The sequence below is a fragment of the Anoplopoma fimbria genome, chromosome 10 (assembly GCF_027596085.1).
Source record: "Anoplopoma fimbria isolate UVic2021 breed Golden Eagle Sablefish chromosome 10, Afim_UVic_2022, whole genome shotgun sequence".
Classification (NCBI taxonomy): Eukaryota; Metazoa; Chordata; class Actinopteri; order Perciformes; family Anoplopomatidae; genus Anoplopoma; species Anoplopoma fimbria.
In genome coordinates this window covers 1,737,434-1,762,759 of record NC_072458.1, presented here as the reverse complement: position 1 = coordinate 1,762,759, position 25,326 = coordinate 1,737,434, and the positions used below count along the sequence as shown (strand labels likewise).

Sequence of the window (25,326 nt, the reverse complement as noted above, 5' to 3'; positions counted from 1 at the left end):
ACATGAGGCTATTTTGTGTTTTTTTCCTGTTGGTCACCTTACCTGTTACGAAATGAGGTCACGTTTGGTTGTTCCTGAAGGGATCCACAATCTGTAGGACATTATCCCTAGACCCCTCAATCCAGTTATAGAAAAACTTCACAAATAAAATGTTATCCCATAAAAAAAGAGGAAACTTCAGAGAGAATAACCACGGAGGGATTACCTCTTATAAGATGGATACAGTAGGAAACACATGTTAACTTTTTGTACAGTATAGCACTTCAAAGTCAATGAAGTTAATGTCTTGTGTGATCTCAAAAGTGAGAAAATAATCTGTAAAGGTAAGTGTATGACTAAAATATGAATAGGCTGCTAATGTATGACTTGCTAACAATGTTGGTTTGTCTGTTGGTCCAAGGACTGAACAACTATGAGGTAGATTTCCTTGAAATGTTGTACAGACATTCATTGTCCCCAGAGAATAAATCCTACATTCTTTTGTGATGCCCAGAATGTTCCTGTAGTTTAACTAGCAGGTGGACACTTTTGTTTTTTAGTGGCATGCCTTTAAAACTATGGGATGGATTGTTATGAAATAGATATCCATGGTTCCCAGAGGATAACTCATGATGACTTTGATGATCTCACTGACTTTTCCCTGTAAAAAGTTTCAAGGCGGTTAAACTTTAAAACGTAAGTTTCCCTGCTGCCTTAAGAACGTGTGTTAATGGAACTAAAATTGAATAATTAGTTCAAAGTCATCTCAGGAGTTGGGAAAATGTAAAAACAACTGTTTGTTGTATTATGCAGTCTGATTTGCTTTCCATTTACATCTCCTCACTTTGTGGTGGTTGGTACTGATTTCAGTATTATGATCAGAAACAACCGGTATTTATCTCAACATGTGTTAAAGAATCACAGCAGGTTTTCTCCATGTCTGCTTTCTTCAAACTACCGAAAAGAAGGGTCTCTTGGGAGTTATAACTCTCAAACAATGAATCCTGGGAAGGGGATCCTGGGATATATAAATATATATATTTTTTTCTTATCCCTATGGGAAGCATGATTTTCTCATCACCATCAGATGTGTAACATGGGTGTGGCCTATATAACAAAACTGTGCCTGTGTCTTATCATTATTAATCTTAAGAAAGGCCTGAAGGCCAAAATGTCAACCCATTAAAATATTTGTATATGGAGCCAGAGTGTGCAACACCTCTTTTCCTGCTTCTAAGTCTGATTCCAGTGATCAGCACTTCATCATCACAAAAATTGCTACATCTTTAGCAACATAATGTTGGCGAATTATCGAACAAAACCAGACAAACACAAAATACACAGAACAGCTTTTATTTTTAGGCCACAGTGTGACTGAGGATCTGTTTCACAGAGCAAAGACAAACTGTAGACACTATTAATGCATTTTACTACAAAACGTGACAGTCCATTTAGATTCCTCTTCAACACTATTCAACAATATGAAATATACATTATGTACATTTGCTCAGAGCTGGGAGGAAACGTTCCTCACTTACACACATGTCGTACAAGTTGAGAGAGAGAGACGGAGACAGAGAGGAGAAATATGTGAGGATGGACTTTAATTAAAGTCAAAACGGAAACAGAAAGTGCTAGAGAATGAGAACGACATTTTGTAGTGAACAGTATAAAATTCAAACAGTGTTGGTCACAAAATAATACTCCAGTGGCTCGATAAGCAGATGTAGACATCAGAGAAGACGGGTAAGTTCAAAGAGATTCTGTAACTGTATCAAAATGGCCCGGCACATCGCACTGCGATGCACACAGTGCAAAAATAACCCGATGTATAATCACAGTATTCAAATTAGCTTAAGTGGTTGATCCAGTGAGTGAATGAAAGTCTGCATGCTGGCAACATGATTGAATGACACCACTTTCCTCCTTTAAACAGACAAATGTAACAGAACTGGTTTTGGTAACCTTACATGTAGTGTTGTGAACATGGGATGTTTTTTCTCCAGCAGAAAAAGGGTAACCTTAACTCTGCACTCTCTTGCAGTTATTACTTATCAATCATCTTGGAAAACCACATATTATTTGCATTGGTACTTATAAACCAGCAGTGCCTCATCCTACCTCTCATTTTCCACTCTGGCCTCTCATTCCAGACTGGGAAGATAGTTGCTTTGTCTCTAGATACTGATCTAAGGTCAGTTTTAGCATTTCCCTCATGCAGAGGGAGAGCCGTGAACTGAAAATATGATTCAGCTAATGCTACGAGGGAACATGTGCCGACATACGGTATGTTAATTGGACCACAGATCTGTGCCTGAGGGCAAGGCCTTAGTCTCTCCTGAGCATAGTGGGATAAGGGGCACTGGGGTGTGGGCATGTATGTGTGTGTGTGTGTGTGTGTGTGTGTGTGTGTGTGTGTGTGTGTGTGTGTGTGTGTGTGTGTGTGTGTGTGTGTGTGTGTGTGTGTGTTTATGTATGGTACCATCACAGTCAACTGTGCCCCCCCTCAATTCACTGTCCTTCCTCCTCGCGTAGGAATTGGAAGACGGATGAGAAGTCCTTGTTAGCGTAGCCGCGGGAGCACATGACTCTGAAGATCTGGTGGGCGAGGGAACCCAGAGGGATGGGTGTCTTAGTGTTGGTGGCAGTGTTCTGAGCCAAACCAAGATCCTAGAAACAGAGACAGAGAGAAAGTGTGGCAGGTCAATGATAATTGGACTAAAATTATAATGTATTTTTGTTTGTCTAAGGCTGATATAAGTGATTGTTAGAAAGAGAGATTTTATCCTAATTTTGTCAGATTTCTCCAGTTTGGTGTGTTAAATAGAGACACACAGTGCAAGTGTATTAATAGACACCCAGATTCACTATATAATACACAGATGCAAACTGACTTATACAGAGGAGCTAATGCCGAGTCACAGATGGGTTGTGAAGAGGAAAATCCCACAGAGACAAAAGAACCGTAAAAAGTGAGACAGAGTAAATTGCAGGGTTGAGAGACAAAGAGTAGTAGTAGTAGTAGCAGATAATTAAATGGCAACAACTTTGATTAATGATTAATCAGGTCATTAATCCTGGGGAAAATACCAAACACTTGCTGAGTACAGCTTCTTAAATGTGAGGATTTGCTTCTTTTCTCCGTTTTATTTCATTTTGGATTGTTGGAAGGAATAAACCAGCAACTTGATGTCAGCGTGGGTTGTTTGAAAATTGCATGTGCATTTATGCACTATTTATAGACTAAACAGTAGGAAAAAAGCTAGTCAAGAGATTAATAAAAATATAAACAATCCTGAAAAAAGTGACACAAAGACAGGGAGCAGGTTGTACCTTAGCCATTAGTGTGGTTCCAAAGCCGCCCTGGTAGCCGTTGGCTGAGGGGACTCCCTCCATGACGCCGGGGACTGGATTATACGTGTCGCTGGACCAGCAACGACCTGAGGACATGTTGAGGATCTGTGCCAGCAGCTTGGGGTCCAAACCCAGTCTGGGAAAAGGAGAAGATAAAGATCAATATCTCCTTCTGACTTGGTAACAGGGTAATTCATGGGTCAATCATTGGCATAAAACGGTTAAACAGAACACACGTCGGAAGGATTATGTTTACTGTCACACTGAAGACTCGGAGTGAGGTGGTGGGTAAAAGGTGAAAACTGTCGGTGGAATTATGTTAAAACAGTGAGCAAATTTTCAACACGGAGCAAAAAAATGAACATGGAGAAAGATAAGATGGGTGTAGGGCGGCTGGTGCTTGTAGTGACCCCAATTGAACCTTATGCTAGGCTGTGACCATTCCTCAGTGTTAATGGCTGAAGGCTTTGTAATGCTGGCTAATGCAGTATTGATGTTTAGCAGCACATCTATCCCTCATCATCCCTCTTTCATAGAAAAAAAGAAAGTGGAGGAGGAGGAGGAGGAGAAGTGGTTAAGCAGCACAGGGGAGCCATAAACCTCGCTGTCATGTGTAGAAGTACGCTCTTACTTCTGCTGCCCCATTTTGCAACAACCCACTTTCATATACAAGAGGACAAATCTCCAGGCTCGGACAGGAAGAGGCAAAAAGAAGAAGAAAAAAAAAAAAAAAAAAAAAAAAAAAGGACAGACAGGAACAGAGAGTGAAACAAAGTGCCAACCATTACAGTAGAGCGGGGTGTAACTATAACGTCTGTGTCGGTCTGTGCAGTGCAGCTTTGGTATATTAACGGTTTAAAGGCCGGTGTAAAGCGGACCACATCAAGCCCTGGCTGCCTCACTTCACTGTTACTTACAGGCCTGTAACTATATTCTGCTCTCAATATGACTATTAAACCATCATAGGTCCTTAAGGCCAGCAGCCTCCCTCCCTCACTCCCTTCCTCCTTCCACCTGGCTCTCATTCTGCCATTACTACCACAGTTTTTATTAGCTGTCTGCTAACTAATTAAGAATGTGAATTGCATTTACACTCTCTCCATGTCTCTCCCTCCTCCCTCACCCTTCGCCTCTTTTGTGTTGGCACTTGTGTGTTTTTTTAACAAACTGTTTTGGAAATGTGGCATAAGCGGCTCTTGTATGCGTGCATGTGTGTGTGTGTGTGTTTGTAAACATGTGTTTCAGTTCGCAATTTATTATTTTTTTTAATGGCAGTCTCGCTCATGATGGCTTTTTTAAGTTTATGTCTGAAAGCATCCCTCGCCATCCTGCTACTCCTCTCCTCCGCCTCCTCTCCTCTTGCTCCCCCTCGTCTTCCCTGCTGACACCTCCCTGTCTGAGGACTCTGGGGGACATATGTTTGACATCGCACACAAAACCCCCCATCTCTCCACACACACTCGCGCACGCACGCACACACACACACACACACACACACACGCAGGCGGCCCCTCCCTGCGTTCTGGGTCAGCAGCTGAAAAGGTTACTGGCTGAGCTACAATAAAGCGCGTCCGAGCGCGCAGATCGTTTGTTATAGCGACCAGAGACGCTGACGGGGAGCTGTTGTCCTCTGTTAACGATAAATCAATGAAGTTCCCCTCCTGCTCCCATCACACACACACACACACACACACACACACACAACACACAAACACACAGCCGCTCACACGCATGGCCGTGGTTATTAGCTGACGCAGTGGTGTTGTTCCTCGCCTGCGGTAATTTGCGTGGAGAAGAGGACATGTCACGCTTTAACAAGATTGACATGGATAAACACGCAAAGATACAAACGTGTTGCTGTGCGATGCCACTGCACATTAAAGAAATGTGAGAGTGAGAGGGACGGAGATGAAGATGAGAGGGGAGGCTGTTTACGTGCTGGGGAGCTCTAGCAGGTGGAGTTCATTGCGATTTAGCTCCTCGTCCTCGTCTGGTGCCACAGGAAAGGAAGCCAACCCGTTCCCCATCTAATATTACATTAAAGAGCTAACGAGCACACGCACACACACACACACACACACACACACACACGCACACACACACACACAAGCCTTTGCTTTCCCATTTATAGAGGCAACAAGCACGTTTATCACCCAACTCTAATCTTCATCGGAACATATGCTCACAATTCATTTAAGGGGGAGAGATGTGTGTCTGTGTTCGTGTTTGTTGTGGCAAACCTATTAATGTCTCTCAGCACATAGTGGGGCCGTGTGTTGTTTTGCCCTTCGATTCGCCTGTTGTTCTCCTTATCAAATGAACAAATGAGCAAATGTGTGTGTTCCTACTCGAGACTGCTTGTTTGTATGCATGAATGGGTGCAGGTACACACGCGTGCAAGGTGAGCTGTAAGCTGTAAAAGCCTCATATCCCTTCTTGGGACAGTCGCCTCTCTTCTTCCTCTCCTTTCATGTGCATCATTAAAATCACTGCTGCCTCTCTCTCTGCTACTGTCTGCAGCTTCTCATCTCCCTCTTTCACTGACTGGTCGGCTGCGTGCAGAAATTAAGGCGGGCAGTAGCAGAAATGAAGGGATTAAGAGAAAGGAATAAAATGAGGTGGTACAGCAAATAGGGATGGGGAAGAAAAAATGGAAAGAGAGGGAAATAAAAGGACGGCAGACAGGCAGGGTGTGTGCGTGGGTGTGTGTGCGTGCGTGCGTGCTCATAATTGTCATGCGTGGCCATTCCTTGCTCTAAGAGAACGCCACGCTCTGTTGGAGACGGCCCGAGCTTCCATCTGAGATCAACAAATTAGCTCCATGAACAGAGCTGTGTCTGTGTGAGTGTGTGTTTTTGTGTGAGTGTCTGTATGTGTACAGGTAAGGGGAATCACACACACACACACACACACACACACACACACACACACACACACACACACACACACACACACACACACACACACACACACACACACACACACACACACACACACACACACACACACACACTTATTTGAAGAAAGGGCAGCTCTATCAGGCCCAAGTCCAGCATGATAAAATGTTATTGCCGTTTCCCTGTAAATTGGCTGTGAGTGCTCAGTCTCCTTTGTGTCAGACTGCGTCGTGTGTGTGTGTGTGTGTGTGTGTGTGTGTGTGTGTGTGTGTGTGTCTGTACACATACGCCTAAGAGAGCGCCCTCCCTGCATAAGAGGCTGGGCCGCAATGCAGCATGGGAGATTTACGGGTGTGGGCTCTCTCTAAACGATGACAGTCTTTGTCAAACCCCATAATAAAGCCCCAGAGATTGGTTAGTAAGAGGGGGGGCATGGAAACACACTTACACACACAAACACGCACGCACACACACACACACACTATGTATACGGACACACACACACACAATCAAAACTGAAAATGGGTCAGTTTTGCATGTTATAAAGATAATTCACATTCAAAGTGAAGCGATGCAGTAGTTAATATTCTTATCTTAAAGGCATATGCTATAATGATGTGCACAGTGAGCAGAAGCTGTTGTTTGGTAGAAAACTGCTGTCTTCAGTGTCTCTGAATGTAAATCTGTTTGTCGAAGTGTGTGTGTGTGTGTGTGTGTGTGTGTGTGTGTGTGTGTGTGTGTGTGTGTGTGTGTGTGTGTGTGTGTGTGTGTGTGTGTGCGTGCGTGTAACAGAGACAGTGTGGCAATGTGTAAATCTGTGTTGCTCCCTTAATGCCGCCATATTTCAGAGGCCTTGTGGGGGGATTTATGTGCGACTGCTCATGCCAATTTTCCTCCTCTGTCTCAGCACAGATAAATCAGCAGCACTAACACAGCTGCACTGTGAGAAGAGCAATTCGTGCACATGCACGCACACGCACACACACACACACAACTGGGTGCACACACCATTTATGTTGCAAAACCCATAAAAACCCATAATAGTATCACGATGAACAGAGGAAACAGTCCATTATTGACAGGGATATGTATAAATAAAGTAGATAATAAATTCACACTTCTAAAGGTGAAAAACTTTGATGGCTCAGGTAAATTCATTCATGTGGGGAATAACTGATGTGTAGGCCTAATTTACTCACCCCAACCCCTCAAAAAAGGGAGATTCTGAAGGGGATCTGCACTATAATGAGACTTGGATGCTAAAATGCTTGTTTTGCAACTATCTGGCATTTTTAAATCCTTAGGTGAGACAGATATTTCAGGTCATATCAAATAGTTTTGGAGACACAAAAGACTTCATATCCCATCATTCTCAGCCTTTGTGCCATGATGGGATTTCTAGGCCGTGTTCAGTGACAGGCTTATGACAGGATACTGGTGAGACCTCAATCAGCAGATGTAAATCAGAGTCTGTGGCTCCGCCCCCTCATCCATCTCTCTCCAGCAGAGGCGGCCCTGACTCGGGGCTGGTCTGACCCTTTTGCACTTCCATAAACTACACATACACAAACACACTCACAAGACACACACACACACACACACACACAGACAGACACACACACACACATTTCCCAACCTGTACTGGTGTAGTAAATTACTGCCACAGTTACAGCCATATCACTGGTATAGTGATTGTTTTTACAGTGACGGCTGTATCTAAGGGCTCGGTCGAAGCCCAATTCATGCGTGGCTAAAATGTAGAAGCCTCAAAACGTGCCACTTTTAAGTTCATGGTGATTATAACCAAATGTCTTCATTTGTTGACTCAGGAGGAAAAGTCTGGTGCTCAACATCCCTTAACAAGAAAAAAGGAACCCCAGTGGATCTACAGAACAGCTGGTTTGCAAATAGAATTAAACCTCACTGGGCTACATCTGCATGTGAACAACATATTGCGATTACTGGCTCATATTCTGTTTAAGGGCTTGCTTGGTATTCATATAAGTTAGATATATCAACTTCTAATAGCCCATATCCCTGTGTCATAATCTCTGTGCTCTACCACTAACTGTTACAGCTACATTAACCTTTCCCATGTAAATCTAGTGTTTCATCCTCGCTTTACCCTTCCGGATAACAGGCATGAAGCAGCTTAACGCAGCATTGGCTGACAGTACCTGATGCCAAGGTTCATGGTCTCTGCGGTCCCAATCATTCCGATGGCCAGGAGCATGTTGTTGCAGATCTTTGCTGCCTAGAGAAGATCAACAAAAAAGCAGAAAAGGCACTTTTACTGTGTGTATATGAAGAGGTTTGCAAGACAACACATAATACAGAATGCAGATACATTTAAAGGTAGATGAGACATAAATCCTAATGATTCAGCTTTAGAACAGACTTGTGAATATGCCTTAAACACTGGGTCCCTGAGGAGATATTTAACTTAGACATTTTGCATCAACATTCCTTCATTAGTGAGGCAACAAAATGTTTTGTTTGATTTATTCACTTTAAAGCAAGTTACAGTTTAATATTCAGCATGCACAGGACAAATGGTTCCTTATGATTAAGGACATATGGTCTGTTGATCTTTTTTTAAAATCTAAATTAAGATTTTGTCTCATGAAAAACAACTAGAGTGCAGAGCCCTCAGTCAGTTACTTTAGAAATAGAACTTTATGGGTTTAATGGTCTCCTTGAGGATTAACATTATTTGTTTTTATGTGATTTAGATAAGATTGCAGACAAAATCAATTTCATAAACTTTTTAGTAGAACGTCCTTAATTTTTACGAGTTCCTCTGGATGGATAAAAATAATAAAAACTTGTGTTTTTCTTCAATGAAAAACATTAATTATGGATGTGCATTAGAGTGTGTCTATACAGTAGGTTTGAATATATGCAGATTATGTTTAAGTGACTAAAATGAATGAACTTTTGAGTATGTGAGCATAGATGTAGTTTATGCCATGTGCTCAAGTGAGTGTGAGTGTGTTTGCATGCTTGTGTCTTTACCTGTCCAGTGCCAACCCCTCCACAGTAGACAACATTTGCTCCCATGCAGGTGAGCAGCTCCTGTGCAGCGTTGTATTCCTCTTCCACTCCACCTACCATGAAGGTCAGTTTGGCCAGGCTGGCAGCCCCGACACCTAAACACAAAACACAAAAACACATGTTCAGACTCAGTGTTGAGGGTAACTGAGGTGAAAATGTATACAAGGTTGAAGAGTGAGTTTAAATTTTACTAAACTAAAAAGGTTCAGAAGAATCATACCGTAAATGAGCACAAGTAAACAGGTGTATCCAACTAAACTATATAGATTTGCCACACAAAAGAACATCATATATCAACCACTTGACTGTTTCAACACTACCAGCTAAAAGGTGCTTAAAAGGTCAGATGTGCACTTTTCTCTGTGTGTGTGTGCGTGTTGGACTCATTGTGGGACAGGCGTGTTAAGTAGTGGAGCACCAGAGGGACAGAGGTATCTTTAAAAGCCGATTGTTGCCATCATCTTCTGCACAACCCTCGTGGGAGCCCTTGCCTTTTGTCCTGTCACCCTTACTCTCTCTTTCTCACACACACACACATACATACACACACACACACACACACACACACACACACACCAACAGCTGTGCCTGAGGCCAGCCCCCTCCTCATGGGGGTATCAGTGACAGGCGTGAGGGGTAATTAACTTTACACTTTATCATGTTCAATTAGGCGTCCCTCCCCATGCCTGATGGCTTAAGGAGCGTGCCATGTTGTGGGAGGCAACCTCACCCCCTCCCCTCCCTCCCTCCCTCCCCGCCGACTGCACAGGGTCCTTAATGCAGAAGTAACCCCTATTCAGAGTGGGTTGGACCCAGCCGGCCTGAGTCTCCTCTGCAATGGCAGCGTCCCTCTAATGCTTCATTGATTAGCCCCAAACATTAACACAATGCAATCTGCTATACACATACTGTATACACACACACACTCTGCTACACTCTGCTCACACACCAAGCCCAACACACAAACAACACACACACACACACACACACACACACACACACACACACACACACACACACACACACACACACACACACACACACACACACACACACACACACACACACACACACACACACACACACACACACACACACACACACACACACACACGAAAAATAAATGTTTCACATGTGGGGCCAGAAGAAGACTGATCTCTGCTCCATTTTTACCGGTTCTTGAGTACAGTGTTCTGTTCTATATGAATGCATCTTTAGTTTTTTGCTAGATAATGCATATCACAGTGCAGATTTGTTACAAATTGTAAAGTCTGCACTTTACTCATCATTGTGCGCTTTACTCTAACCTTTCGTTTACTCAATCCTTGGTACTTTTGGTACTTGGTTCATTTAAAACAACTCATCTACAACCACTCAAAGTGCTTTATACACTCACTCATACGCAACCATGCAATGTGCCACCTGCCCATCAGAACCATTCATAGCCATTCATAGTCATCATTAAATGTCTTTGGACACATCGACATAAACTAGCGGAGCCTCGGATCGACCTGCCGATCCTCTGATTGAAGGAGGACCCGCTCTACCACTGAACCACAGTCGCCGCACATTAAATCCGACGGTAGTGGTAGTCTGAGATTACAACATATGGTCTGGTTGTCTGTTCACGGGGCATAGACTGAACTGGGAAAGAAAGATTGAATTTGCATTGCTCCCCTCACTTGGAATAGAATTCAAAAAGACTTGAAACTACAAGAATTTGTCTCTTTGACTAATTTTAAAGATTTATAAGTACAATATTAAATAAATAGCTTAGTTGTTGTTACTGTAACAGGTATTTTTGACACATAAGTGTATTTCCTCCATGTCCTCTTGTTGTTATTCTTGTTGCCTTTAACATTTTATGCTGCGGTCTTGGCCTGGTCGCCCCTTGTAAAAGAGATTGCTGTTCTATACGTGTCTTAGCTGGTTAAATATGGGTTAATTAAATACAAATATATAATGCTGATCTCACACACAATACTTAGAAAAGTAAGGTAGAAGTTAAAAGGCTGTGATCGTGCATGCAAAGTCACTGACTTTTCAGTTCTCCAAAGAAAGGAAAGGAAGAAAGAGAAAGGGAGGGAGGGAGGGAGAGAGAGAGAGAGAGAGAGAGTGACTCCAAATGTCTCTTTAGGGTGTCGTCTGGCTCTAATGAAAGGCCTCTTAATAGTGAAAGCCTAATAATGTCAGTGTTAATAATTAAAAGGGAATTAGTGGGGACAAAACAGCTGAAATCACATTATCAGACTTCACTGCAGAGCAGAGGAGAGGAGGAGAAGAGAAGAGAAGAGGAGAGTAGGAGAGTAGGAGAGGAGACTTACTGTATATTTACATGAATCATAAACATAAATATACATGTCTTTCCCCGCCCCCCTCCCCCTTATTTAATTGGCTGTTCTGTTGTCAAGTGTATGATGGTGCCAGTACCACGACACTGTATATGTGTGTGTGTGTGTTGTGTGAGTGTCAGTGCTGAGCTGTCAGCAGGTCATTAGGGCCACATAATGAAGCCCAAAGCCCACGCTGAGGCAGCTGCCTATGGACCCCGGCAAACACACGCTCAACATACGGCCGCCACACACACCAATCATACACACATATGGTTCACAGACCATGGACATGATAGATTCAGCTCCTTTCTTGATACTTCATATTGTGTTTTTTTTATGTAATTGAAACTTCTGACTCAGTCTATTCAAGTCTAGTTTAGTTTCATATAATAAACTTTTTTTATTGAGTGGCAGAATAGCTCAGAGGTTGTTGGATATCGTGTTGTCCAAATAGCTTGGTCACACTCCTGTGTACGGTCTGTGTGATATACAGGGCTGAAGTTGTCATAAAACTTTTCTTGACAATGCAAACATAATTCTGGGGAAAAAAGAATAGATAAATAATAACAACTCAATTAGAGTTTTCTTTACATTGGTTTGTAAAAGTTTAACTCATACTATCAATTCCTAACATCTCATTTACTAGTTTACTGAGCATCTCTCTTTCACAGACAAATACACAAACACAGAAAGAGCAGTGTGACAACTGTGCTGGTTCATTAGGGGAGATCACTGTTCGCGGACGACTAAAGAGGAGATTATTGATAACACAGTCAACGCGCTGATCAATATATCTCACTAAGGAGAGAAAGAATGAGAGGAAGTGAGAAGGAGAGCAAGAACGGGGAGAGAGAGAGAGAGAGAGAGAGAGAGAGAGAGATGTAGAGACGACAGCAGAGAAGGAAAACGATCTTTCTCTTCCTACCTCCCAGCATCCCCCCCTCCTCCCAACTCTCCCTCCCTCAAATTAACTAATCACCCATAATAAGCTCTTATGATCTGTAGTGGATTTCTATAGGCAGTGACACCGGGATGATGGAAGATCCTTGTTGGTGGAAGAATAACACATCATTAGCATAACAATGTGTGCATGTGTGTGTGTTGGGGGTGTCAGTGAGTCCGTTCATTGTGCATGGGCAAAAGTGCATTTGTGTTTGCGTGGGTTGTGCTATTCTATGATAGAGTCTATGTAGAGTGTACACTTCTAGCGTGCATATCTGTGTGTGTGTGTGTGTGTGTGTGTGTGTGTGTGTGTGTGTGTGTGTGTGTGTGTGTGTGTGTGTGTGTGTGTGTGTGTGTGTGTGTGTGTGTGTGTGTGTGAGGGGACATCCCGTTCTCGGACTGGTCCTGTCAGAGACGGATTAAAGAGGAATCCTAATGAGGCTTCCTGAGCGCCGGGGCCGCCGGCTCATCCATCCCAGCGGGAGTGACAGTCCTGGATCGTTAGCACTGCACAACTACACAACGCCCCCTAGGGGGAGGGACAATGTGAGTGAATGTGTGTGTGTGTGTGTGTGTGTGTGTGTGTGTGTGTGTGTGTGTGTGTGTGTGTGTGTGTGTGTGTGTGTGTGTGTGTGGTGTGGGGGGGCACCTATTTTAGAAGATACAGGGTTCAGAGATGGAGAGGAAATAGTAGAGGAGGGATGGACATCATATGAAAACTTCCATAAGAGATAAAGTTATGTATATAATGCCACACCAAATACTACCTAATAAATATATTATATCATTTTACCACAGTGCTAAAGACAGCACATACTGCCACCTCTTACTGGGGCGAAAAACAGAGGATTAAGGATTAAGACAAACGTGCCACTCTAATGTCTAGCAGGCGTTCCTTTCTTGGGAAATAATTCCCTTGGGAAAGAACCACCTCTCTCCTTGGTCACTTTCTCTCATCCAGCTCCAGGGAACAAGTTTTGGGTAGACGAGTAGTGGGTGCCAACCTCCTCACCCCTAAACGCAAAGATTCTCAGAGCATGCTGAAGCTGGCTGGAATATTAATGAGCCACTCTGTGGCTTTTAATGTGCAGAGGGAAAGGGTTGTATGTTGTATGACGTATGTAGAGGTAACACTGTGTATATCTGTGTCCGTGAGTGTGCATCTGTAGTTGTGTGTGGCCCGAGCAAGTTAACTTCCATTCAATTAAAGACATACACACACACACACACACACACACACACAGACATCTCCTTCATCTCATCTCCTCTATTAACAAGATTTGAGTAATAAAAGCCGACAATCAAGCACCGTCAGGACAGATGCCTGGCAGCAGGCTCAGACGACAGGCATCAACCATGAACATGAGAGGGTGAGACTGGATGTGTGAAGGCAAAGGAAGATCAGAGAAACAACTCTGGTTTGGCCTGTTTGTAGTGAACACTCAATTCATTAGCACTTCTTTCATTACACAGAAAAGAATCAACCAAAGCAATTCATGTCAGACTCATAACCTTTTAAACGTGGGCTCTTTTTGAAGTGGTGTGTATATGTGCAAAGTGATTGAGAATGTCTGTGTACATGTGCATGCACTATCAGTGTGTGGGTTCCTGTGTGTATGTGTGTGTGTGTGTGTGTGTGTGTGTGTGTGTGTGTGTGTGTGTGTGTGTGTGTGTGTGTGTGTGTGTGTGTGTGTGTGTGTGTGTGTATAATCGGGACAGGTGCAGATCCCAGAGCCGGCAGCCAATAAGACGTCAGTTGGAGCTTCTGAGGCCGTGTCTTGGAGTTACGAGCCGCATGTAAACCAGTAGGCACTTTTTATTGGTGGTGGGTTTAAATTAAACTACATTTGTGACTATGAGGCTACGCAAACAACACACACAGTCGAATACACACACACACACACACACGCACACACACACACAAAAAGGGATGTTCCCAGAGTTTGGTAATGAATGACGCATTTGACAACGAGCCACAACCCAACTTTTTTCTCCCAGAGAGTATACAGGAAAACACTTTGTGCAAAAACCTATAAGAGCATTAGAACTCTTCCAAACACCACATTTACTAATGATAGTGTAACTGTTGTTACTTCAAGGTCAACAGCAGAGATTTACGGGTATTTCTGATTTCGTGTGTCACACCTTCAGGTCCAAAATGAAGTTTCTGCCAACAAACTCTGGCAAAAAAACGACATTGTTTGCAAGTGTTTAAGTATATGCACATGTCGAGTTTTGGCTCGGCTGACAGTCATCTTTAATTCAGACAGAAAAAGAGCCTTCACACTTAATAGTGTAACAGCCTTGAGTCAATGGGAGTTGACTGCTTGCAGTGTAAGCCGGTGGGGGTAGGATGTTTACAGGCCAACAACGCAGCCTCATGTGGTCCACCATTATAATTACACCCCAGGGTAGATCTTTTTCTCAAACAAATTAAAAACCCAAAAAGTCCCAGTAAAAAGCGTAACGGATCCCGAGTGAATGCATGAAACACTAAGAGGGTGAACTAAATTTCGCTCACACACATAAAAACATAAATAAAATAAATCAGCACACTTTCAATAGTTTATCTGCCAACTTTGCTAATGCTCCTCTGTTAAGGTTAAAAACAGACTCCTTATCGGTTTCAGTTAACGAGCACGGAGCCATGAGAACCGACTCCTGCTCACAAACACTCCATGAGAACATCGACTGGAGAAAGTTTTGGTTTTGGAAAAACTTCTTCCAGAACGGAAGAAGAGTTAATTCACTTTAGAGCGTAAAACATAGTTTTTTTGTATATGAATATTACAACAGCCTTAAGGGTTTAGTTTGCAATGCCTGTCCATTGACCAGGGCAGCCCTCATCATCATTATCATCATCGCCATCATCATCATCATCATCAGTAACTGCTCTAGTCCATAGGGGAGAGGCTGGTCAATGGTAGGTGACACAGGATGGAGGGAGCAGGAAAGGTCCACAATCAATCCTCCCTCCAGCCCAATGAGACTCATCTAGGAAGAAGCAAGTTAATAATGATCCCCAATTAGGCTGCTGTTAGAAGGCAGAGACACACACACACACACACACACACACACACACACACACACACACACGGACATACACACACTCAAACACTGGAGGTGCAGAAACTGTCCTTCAAACAGACAGAATGCTAATTCACTTTTAGGTGAGTGACATGCTGTGTGACGTTTGGGCTACATTTGACAGACTTTTTTTGTATGGCTCCTACACCAGCTTACTATTTGTCTGCAGACACACACACACACACACACACACACACACACACACACACACACACACACACACACACACACACACACACACACACACACACACACACACACACACACACACACACACACACACACACACACACACACACAACAGATGACATACGAGCAGAGATGTGAGAGCTAGTCCCCAGCTGCTGTGGGGTCTACCCCCATCTGGAGCATAGGCTAGAGTCCCCCCCATCACCATCCCTGGTCACCTCCCTCCCATTCCCCCTATGTCACCAGAACCCGTCAGTGAGGGGCTTGTTATGCTAATCCAGTCTTTGGACCACTGACGCTCTCTAGTACTGGTAAGCCATCAACTTGACAGACTGCGACAGCACCACCCCCTGCCCGTCCAGCCTGATTCCTTAACTCAGTGTCAGAGAATCATCACTAACCCTCACTAAACTGCCCTCAGGGCTCTTCTGCTCCTTCTTCTCTACACATGCCAGTGGCGGGTAGTACAGGCATATGTTAGACTGGTCTGTGTATTTGTTTCTAAGTCAACTATACTTGCTTTATTTTTCCTCTCATTTAACAATGAAAGAAAATCTCAATTTCCTGCTTAGTAGCGAGTCAGCTAAGGTAAAGGTTTATTAAGGTTTATTAAGTAGGGAATAGTTAATGGGAGAACAAGGGGGTTCATTTCAGTCCTGATGACAAGAAACATTTCAGAGTTGCAACTATTAGTTCATTAATCAACTAGTCAATAACAAACAATTTGGCAACATCACCTCGGATTTAAGAAAATTTTGAGATTTTTTACTATTGTCAGACATCTTAATTGTTAGTAGCAGCCCTAGTTATTATTTTGTGATTTAAGTTTGTATAACAAACAAATACTTTTTTGGGAACAAAATAATTCCTTGGTAAAATATTTCCTTCTTTAAAGCAGTAAGCTTGAAGATTAATTATTCAAATAAATTTCTGTTCAGTCACTATCGCCGAATGAGGTAACGCGATGAGGATTGAGCCAATGGCACACTGATGATAGTATTTCAATATTTATATATTTGCTGTATTACAAATGGGGGTCTGTGGCAACATTCCTGTAAAATAAAAAGTTCCTTAATTCAAACCGAACATTTCATATTGTTGCAGCTTCCAATTAAAAGCATGTTACTGGTAAAAATACTAGTTGACTTTTAATATTAAGCAGTCACAGGAAATGCGATGCCTTTGTCAGCGAGTTTCACACCGAGCGCTATTTATTTTACATTACATTACATTCCAGTCATTTAGCAGACACTTTTATCCAAAGCGACTTACAGTCAGTAGTATGTTACATATCATTCACCCATTCACACACTGATGACAGGCTACCATCAAGGTGCCACCATCAGACTCTAACTAACATTCATCATCCAGTCCACACCGATGGCAAGCCTTCAGGAGCAACTTGGGGTTAAGTGTCTTGCCCAAGGACACATCGACTGCCGAAGCCGGGTATCGAACCACCGACCCTCTGATTGGAGAACTACCTTGCTCTCCACTACGCCACAACAAAACAAGACAACGGTCATTTTCAAAAAACATTTGAGACCATATAAGTTTTAAATAATGTTGGGAGTAATGGAATAAGAAGAAGCCGCCACAATTCGCTTTTAGATAAGAAGCTGCAGGCGACAATATGCACACCTCCAACTTCTCAGTGACGTGACCGACTACCTTCCCTTTCGCTGTTCGCCTGAATTTAATCTCAAGGCTGAACGTCCTGTGTGCCTCGAGGGAGAAACAGAGTCTATATCAGTCAGCAAAGACGTGGATTGGCAGCGTTGATTGACGAACAAACTGGTGCCAGCGTTGGTTTGAACAAGCTCCTACAGGCTGGAGGATGACGTTCAAACCGTCGGCAAATGACACACTGCAACACTCAGGCTCCAGTTGATGTGGTATGGATATGATTAGAGTGGTGTTGAGACTCAGCCTAAAGAGGTAGTTAGCTCAGGATTATAAGACCTCGCAAACAAGCAACATTAGCCCGGGTGCCCATGGTCCCGCAACAGCTAAGCTCCTTCTTGCTTTCATTTGCACCGATAGCGGATTTTCCCAGCGCTGGGAAAAAACACAATGAAAGGTTTTTTTAGGGCCTTTTTAAAGCCATCGTCCGTTAGCAATGTGGCAGCCCACCATGGGCACACAGACACAAACACAGGCATCCTGGGTAATTACTGCTAACGACCCTGCCGCTTGTTGTTAGCCAAACCTCCTATTTTTGCCATCACGGTGCCAACACCCTGGGCCTGTGACATCAGAGCTGGTTTTGTTGTGGGTCAACTTTGCATGCGGACGCTTTTAATGACACCAGACAGTGGTAGACGTGTGTGTGTGTGTGTGTGTGTGTGTGTGTGTGTGTGTGTGTGTGTGTGTGTGTGTGTGTGTGTGTGTGTGTGTGTGTGTGTGTGTGCAAATGTTAGCATGCCTGGCGAACCAATGTCTAAGCTAATATAACTGTGTCTATGCAGCAAAGTGTTCTCAACTCTGTATGGATATGTGAGTGTGAGTGTGAGTGTGAGTGTGAGTGTGAGTGTGAGTGTGAGTGTGTGTGTGTGCGTGCGTGCTAAAGCCTAGACACTGGTCAAAGTGTAAGAAAGGAAGCCAGCAGGATGCCCATGAGAAGAAAGTAAAAGTTTTTTTTTGATCACTCAAAAAGAGTTATGACTCCGCTATTCAGATCCCACGGGTGGCTGCCAAACCTCTAGTGACGCACACAACATACACACACACACATTTCTGTGTAAAATACGCCACCACATACAGGATTGGATTCATTTTATCTCAAAAGAAAAAATCTAAATGAAAAACAAAATGCTGAAACCACAAAAAGAGCAGACTCTCTCTGCAACCGTTTAAGAATGAGAACGGGAGATCACAGCAAGTCTGTGCCGAGTGTATTGTTATCCTCAGTGAAAAATACATTGATTGGTCAATGCCTTCATTTAACTCAATTAATTAAAGTGTATCCTACAGATATAATGAGTGATATTATTAAAATATAATACATATTTTTATATTTTATTATTGTGTGTCTCTGGGATCTGTCTGAGAAAATGTTTTGGTTTTTTTAAAACTAAAATTGACTATTGAAGTAATTTCTATTACCTTTATGTTATATTGTATTTCATTTGTGGACAAACAGTATTAATAAGAGTACCATTAAGAGTACTATTGGTCCCAAAGCTGAGCTGCTGTCACCCTTGCTCTTGCACACACATACAGACACACAAACCTCATGAGGATGACAATACCCTATTTGGGTAGGGTGCCATCTCCTGGTTGGAACAGAGCATGTAACCGCATATCCCACCCACAGATGTGGAAAGTGGAGTGGAGTTGGAGGGATACATGTCTCCGCCATTTCCCATGAAGTTGCCACATGCTGAAATACTCATTGACGACCTGTATGTCTCCACAGGCTTAGCCTAGTTTATCAGGGTCACAACATCACTGCCAAGTACCATTCCCTAAAGCTCAGAGTGGGGCTGAATGTCCGACGGTGTGAGTTTTAAGGCAGCAATTAATCATTTATTTTCTTATCAATTAATGGGTTGATCTTTTTTTTTACATTAATGAATTGATTTTTTTGTTTATAAATGTCAGGAATTATTGAAAAATACCCATCACAAGCTCCCAAAGCCTATTTATAAATACTAAAAAACGACTTGTTTTACCAGACCAACAGTTCAAACCCCAGCTTTTCCGTTTACAAAAATATTAAACACAAAATCATCTGACCAACTGAATGTTTGGTGCTTTTACTTCAAATGTACTTAAATTGATATTCTGATTCATAACAGATTCTCAAAAATGAGTTCTTTCTTCTGAGAATCTTCTGTTATTGTGCACTAAACTAGCTGTATGCACTCATGGATATGACTCGCGGATGTCTCGAGGTGACATGGGTGTATGCATGTGTGTGTGTGTGTGTGTGTGTGTGTGTGTGTGTGTGTGTGTGTGTGTGTGTGTGTGTGTGTGTGTGTGTGTGTGTGTGTGTGTGTGTGAAAGAAGAGTGTCTGCAGAGCTAGTTGCAGAGGCCAGAGGTAGCAGGTAAATCATTGGTCATCTCAGGCTAGTAAAAGCGGCTTACTTAAGTGACAGGAGAGGAAGAACCTTCACAGAGGACTGCACACACAAACTGTGCACTGTCTATAGTATGTAAACAGTGTGTGTGTTAAGGGAGAGTAACAGGTTTAACGCTCTGATCTCTGGGACTGCAGTTGGTCTGTTCTGCAGACGCCAGCTGGTAAACATGCCAGTGTGGGCTAAGTCTGTGTTTGTACGGGCGAGGGTGGGAGCTCCAGTGCGTATTGTGTACGAATTAAAGATTGTGCAACAAAAAGCAAATAAAATATGATCAAATTTGGTTGTCACATGTGCAGGAGTGCCAGGATGAAGCTGCATACCTGAATTATGTGTGTGTGTGCGTGTGTGAGAAAGAGAGAGAGAGAGAGAGATGGACAGCTTTACTGCGATGTGTCTCCTTCATGTCTTATCTCCCTCCTTTCCTCTCCTGCACTCCATGTGAGTTCAGATTCTCTCCTCTTTATGACTCTTTATCTGACATGAAAGGCACTAACATGGGATACCCGCCATTACGGCTCCATCAACATGAAAAGCTCTGACACGGGATTCTCCACCGCGGCTCAGCCCATTAAGGACGACTGGTGATCCTGTGCTCTGTCAAGGAGCCGTCAAAAGCAGACAGCGCCGACATAATGAGGACTTAAAACCTTAACCTTGCCTTTAAGACCCCCGGTCAAAAGCAGCAATAAAACCTCAAGAGGGCACCTACTGGCTGGCCCGCTCAGTAATTACAACCCATGTCCTAGCACTAACCCAAGAGGTTCATAGTTTAGATATACAAAAGAGTGTAAGATAGTTCAAAAGTAAGGCTGAAGGGTCAAGGGGCCTAACACAGTGATTGGTATTCTCAAATGAACAAGCTAGTCTGATTCTACTTTTGACACCACAAACTACACCTACTCTCAACTCTTTTTAGAATGCCTGGCCGTTGGTGATGGTCTTAAAGAGAGAAATAAAGCCTGCGATACCTTGGGACAGCTTGCATGAGCAAAAGGTTCAAATTAAAATGGTCAAGCTACACGGAATAACAAAATCAAACATGCAGAGATTGACTTTGATGACAGCAATTCAAAAAGGTGCACTTTACCTCCCGACACTGGAGCGTCCATGAACACTGCACCCATCTTCTCCGCGGCGGCTGCCATCTCTCTTGAGACGGAGGGGTCGATGGTGGAGGAGTCAATCAACAGTGTTCCCTTCTTCACCTTCCTGAAGAGGTCAAGACAAAAAGCGTTAAGACTGCGTGTACAGTGCGTAAAATAATTTGCGTATGGGCAAGCCTATCTGTTTGTACATTGAATATGCTGCAATTGTGCTTGAGGTAGGTTCAGGTTGCATGAATGTCTGTTACAGTAAGGTTTACTTACTTGAGGATGCCATTTGGGCCTGTGTAGACTTCAATGACGTTGGGACTGGAGGGTAGCATTGTAAGGATGCGGTCCGCTTTCTCTGCCACCTCTGCTGGAGAGTCTACCACCTGAATATTGGAGTCATCATTGCACAATATTATCACATCATCAACACAAAATAAACATCTTCATGAACAAATGGGATGCATTTAATCATTTAATGGCTGCCCTAAAGAAACTGGAGCGAGTTTTAATGAATGGGTGGTAAAATATTGCAAACACTCGTCAATATGGAGTGTATTCTTGGCCAACTCAGCCTGTAGAATGTCAAATTTTATACGTAATATATTTGTTACAATCTAGTAAATGTTCAAACATCCATATGTGTGTGTGTGTGTTACCTGGGCACCGATGTCCTGCAGCTCCTTGCAAGACTCAGGGAAGACATCAGTGGCAATAACAGGATAACCGTTTCTTAGCAGGTTTTTGGCCATGGGGCTGCCCATGTTCCCCAGACCAACAAACCCCACTGGTGTTTTTGAGGCCATTGATCGCGTCGACACTGAGGGAGGAAAACAAAGACGGCATTAGAGGTGTGAGGAAAGAGTCCAGAGCAATACAATTACATTACAATACTCATGTATTGAGTATTATACATCCTCAATGTAAAAAATATTGGGGGAATCTGCTTCCCTAATAAAGGCAAGGTCAGTTTCTCTATATATCTCTTTTCAGACATGGAGGGTATTCAAAGTGCTTGACATAAAATGAAAGCAAGACTTCTTTCCGCCATAAATAGTGATATGAAAAACTTGGCCCGCTATAATTAACGACTGTCAGGTCAAATGGCACCGATAAGCAACTGAACTGCTGCCCTTATATTTCCCAAAAGGAAATGCTCTAATCAGAATCAGTGACAACAGAGAAAATCTCTCTGCTCTAACTTACGACCAGCTTTGGGGCAGTCTGGCCAGGCTATTAAACACTGCTGGCTCAGCCAAGGTCCAGCCAGGTAAACAGATACTAAACAGAGTGGAAACTCTGGCAGTGAACCAGGCAGACTTCAACAACAGGATTAGTCCTGAATAGTAAAGCCCAAACAGACAGCCCTACTTTAAGTTCAACCAACCCTTCACTTTATACAGTAGACACCACATTGCTATTACTCAAGGGATGATGCTCTTCACAATTCCTTCAAGACGATACACTAAAAGGACCAACACAAAAAAGTTGCTTCCTTTGAATGGAGTAAGTTTTGTTCTAATGACTATAATGTTATGATTAATGAAATAAAAAAATTAAAAAATGTAATCTATGCTTCTTCCAGTGGGACATGTAGCCTTGAAGCGCTGTCTGTCTTGCAACATGCAGTCCATAGTTTGTCATTAAACCCCTTTTTCCCTAATCTGAGTTTAGGACCGGAATCATGTCATGCTAACAAAATACCTTAAAAATTCCGAAAAATGTCTATCTAATATTATTTCTCCCCCCCGAGTTAAAACAAGACAGACTTTCGTTTTTGGTCATTTTTCAAAAGTAGGATTTCAATTTGGGACATATGGGGCAAGATGTGTAGCCTTATATGGTATTAATGGTGCGTTATTTATGCTCATTTATAACAAACGCTCATAAACACACAGGTGGCATTCCTCGTGTTTATGGCTGGTCGTGTATTTAGTTATCTGAAGTTAGGAGCATTTGCTGAATCTGAGGGAGCACCCCTAGTACGAGCCCAGAGAACGGACCAAGGTAAGATAAGAATACGAAAATGTTCTTGCATGAGGTCCATTGTTCCCACACATAATTAAGGCTGATGTAACATTTCAGTTGTCTGTTAAAGCTTAAAGTCCTCATTCAGTCCGTTACAGCATACTTGGCCACTAGTTTTGTCTATCTATTATCTATCAATAAAAAAAATGATATGTATCCAATATAATAATTATTATATGATATACAGTACCAGTCAAAAGTTTGGACACACCTTCTCATTCAATGGTTTTTCTTTAATTTAATTTTTTTTTCTTTCTACATTGTAGATTAACATTGAAGACATCCAAACTATGAAGGAACACATATGGAATTATGTGGTAAACAAACAAATGCTCAACAAACCAGAATATGTTTTATATTTTAGATTCTTCAAAGTAGTTGAATGAGAAGGTGTGTCCAAACTTTTGACTGGTACTGTATGTGTTCTCTTGAATATGTCGGCCCATTTGAGGTGGTTTCTGGCATTGCTTGACGATGGACTTTGAGACTGGCTGTGCAGGACTTGGACAAAGACCACCTGGAGGTAAAAGGGTGAACACCGTATTTGGGCCTTTTGCAGGAAGATCCTTCACAGAAATCATTCCTGTTGCCAGAATAACAATTGAAATGCAATGCCAAGATATATATAAAAGATAAAAACACACTAACTGTTCACAGCACAACAGAGAGTTACATACAGTGAGTAGAGGACCAGTGTATCTGACCTGTAGTGTCAGAGTCAATAAGCATCTTACATATCTAAATGAATATCCTCTGATGCTGATTCATATCACACAGATGTGTAGCATTGTAAACAACATAATTCAGTGCAGATCTTAAGCCATCTGCATTGATCCCTACCAGTTAACATTATCTTGCTGCTGCTGGCCATTGCTTCACATGTCATCATGCTTCATGCACATTAATTCAAGCACATTGTCCAACGTGCTGCATGACTGAAGCATTCATACTTTCTTCAGGATGCTAACAAGCGAGCTAACATTGTAGCAGAGGAGGCTCTCGCTTTCCTTTTCCCGGGAGAAAACGTCACAAGAGAGAACACCGACAACCGTAAACATATATACGTTACCGAGAGCAAAGTGTACATGCTGAGTCCACCGTAACAAAGCACGTCTCGACCCTCTCAACAGCGCCGCCATGCTTCTTTCCTCTTGACCTCGGACAGTGACAGCTGTCAAGCCAAGGAAAAGCCCAGCCGGAACTGTTATGATTGACTGGGCTCTCCGCCTATGGCAGCGCTCGGTGAGTTTCCCCGCAGCCAATGGGAACGAGGCGAAGGCGGGACATCCGGTGTATTTTTATTTTATTTTATTTTTTTACCTAATGCCCTTTAGTCGTATCTGTGAGTACAGTAATTACTCTAAATGAGAAAGAAAAACGTCAAATATATTACTTTTAACATCAGCTGTGCTTTATATTATATATCTTGCTTTTCAACTAATTGTTACATTTTTATATTTGTAAAATGTTTGTATTGTTGTTAGCCAGAAGGTATGCAAAGCAGAGAAGATAAGATAAGATAAGATAAGATAATCCTTTATTTTAAATTTACAGGATGACAGCAGCATAGAGGATAGTGCAAACAAGAGACGTAGTGAAAAAACAAGATCAAAAATAAGTATTATAAATAAGCAAATGAGCAATAAAAAAAACTGTAAAAAAAACAGTAAAGAATCCACAGTAACTGAAATATTATATATACAGTACCAGTCAAAAGTTTGGACACACCTTCTCATTCAATGGTTTTTCTTTATTTTTATTTTTATTTTTTTTATACATTGTAGATTAATATTGAAGACATCCAAACTATGAAGGAACACATATGGAATTATGTGGTAAACAAACAAATGCTCAACAAACCAGAATATGTTTTATATGTTACATTCTTCAAAGTAGTTGAATGAGAAGGTGTGTCCAAACTTTTGACTGGTACTATACAGACAGAAATAAATTATTATAATAATAATTGTATTGCACAGTGTATTTGTATTGCAGAGGTTTTTAGTGTCACGTGGTCTACTTTAGCCGTATCTGTGAGTACAGTATTTACTCTGAATGACCAAAAAAACGTCAAATATATTACTTTTAACATCAGCTGTGCATTATATATATATATATATATATATATATATATATATATATCCCCATATATTCATATATTATATATATACCCATGGGGAAATTCAGACAATTGCAGCAGCTCAACTACACAGACACAGACAATAAATACACATACTATACAACTACACAGACAATAAATACACATACTATACAACTACACAGACA

The 25,326-nt window shown here is 42.2% G+C and overlaps 1 protein-coding gene across 1 annotated transcript; it reads right to left on the bottom strand.

Moving 5' to 3' along the window:
• Window positions 1-1,325: 1,325 nt before the first annotated feature.
• Window positions 1,326-24,220, bottom strand: hibadha (3-hydroxyisobutyrate dehydrogenase a). Its single transcript, XM_054606179.1, has 8 exons — window positions 24,110-24,220; window positions 21,672-21,832; window positions 21,289-21,398; window positions 21,009-21,130; window positions 9,246-9,379; window positions 8,408-8,484; window positions 3,313-3,469; window positions 1,326-2,649 (listed from the first exon to the last, which is right to left on the bottom strand). Exons 1-8 carry the CDS (start codon window positions 24,177-24,179, stop codon window positions 2,491-2,493), a joined length of 990 nt encoding a protein of 329 aa, XP_054462154.1. The 5' UTR covers window positions 24,180-24,220; the 3' UTR covers window positions 1,326-2,490.
• Between the last annotated feature and the right edge of the window lie 1,106 nt (window positions 24,221-25,326).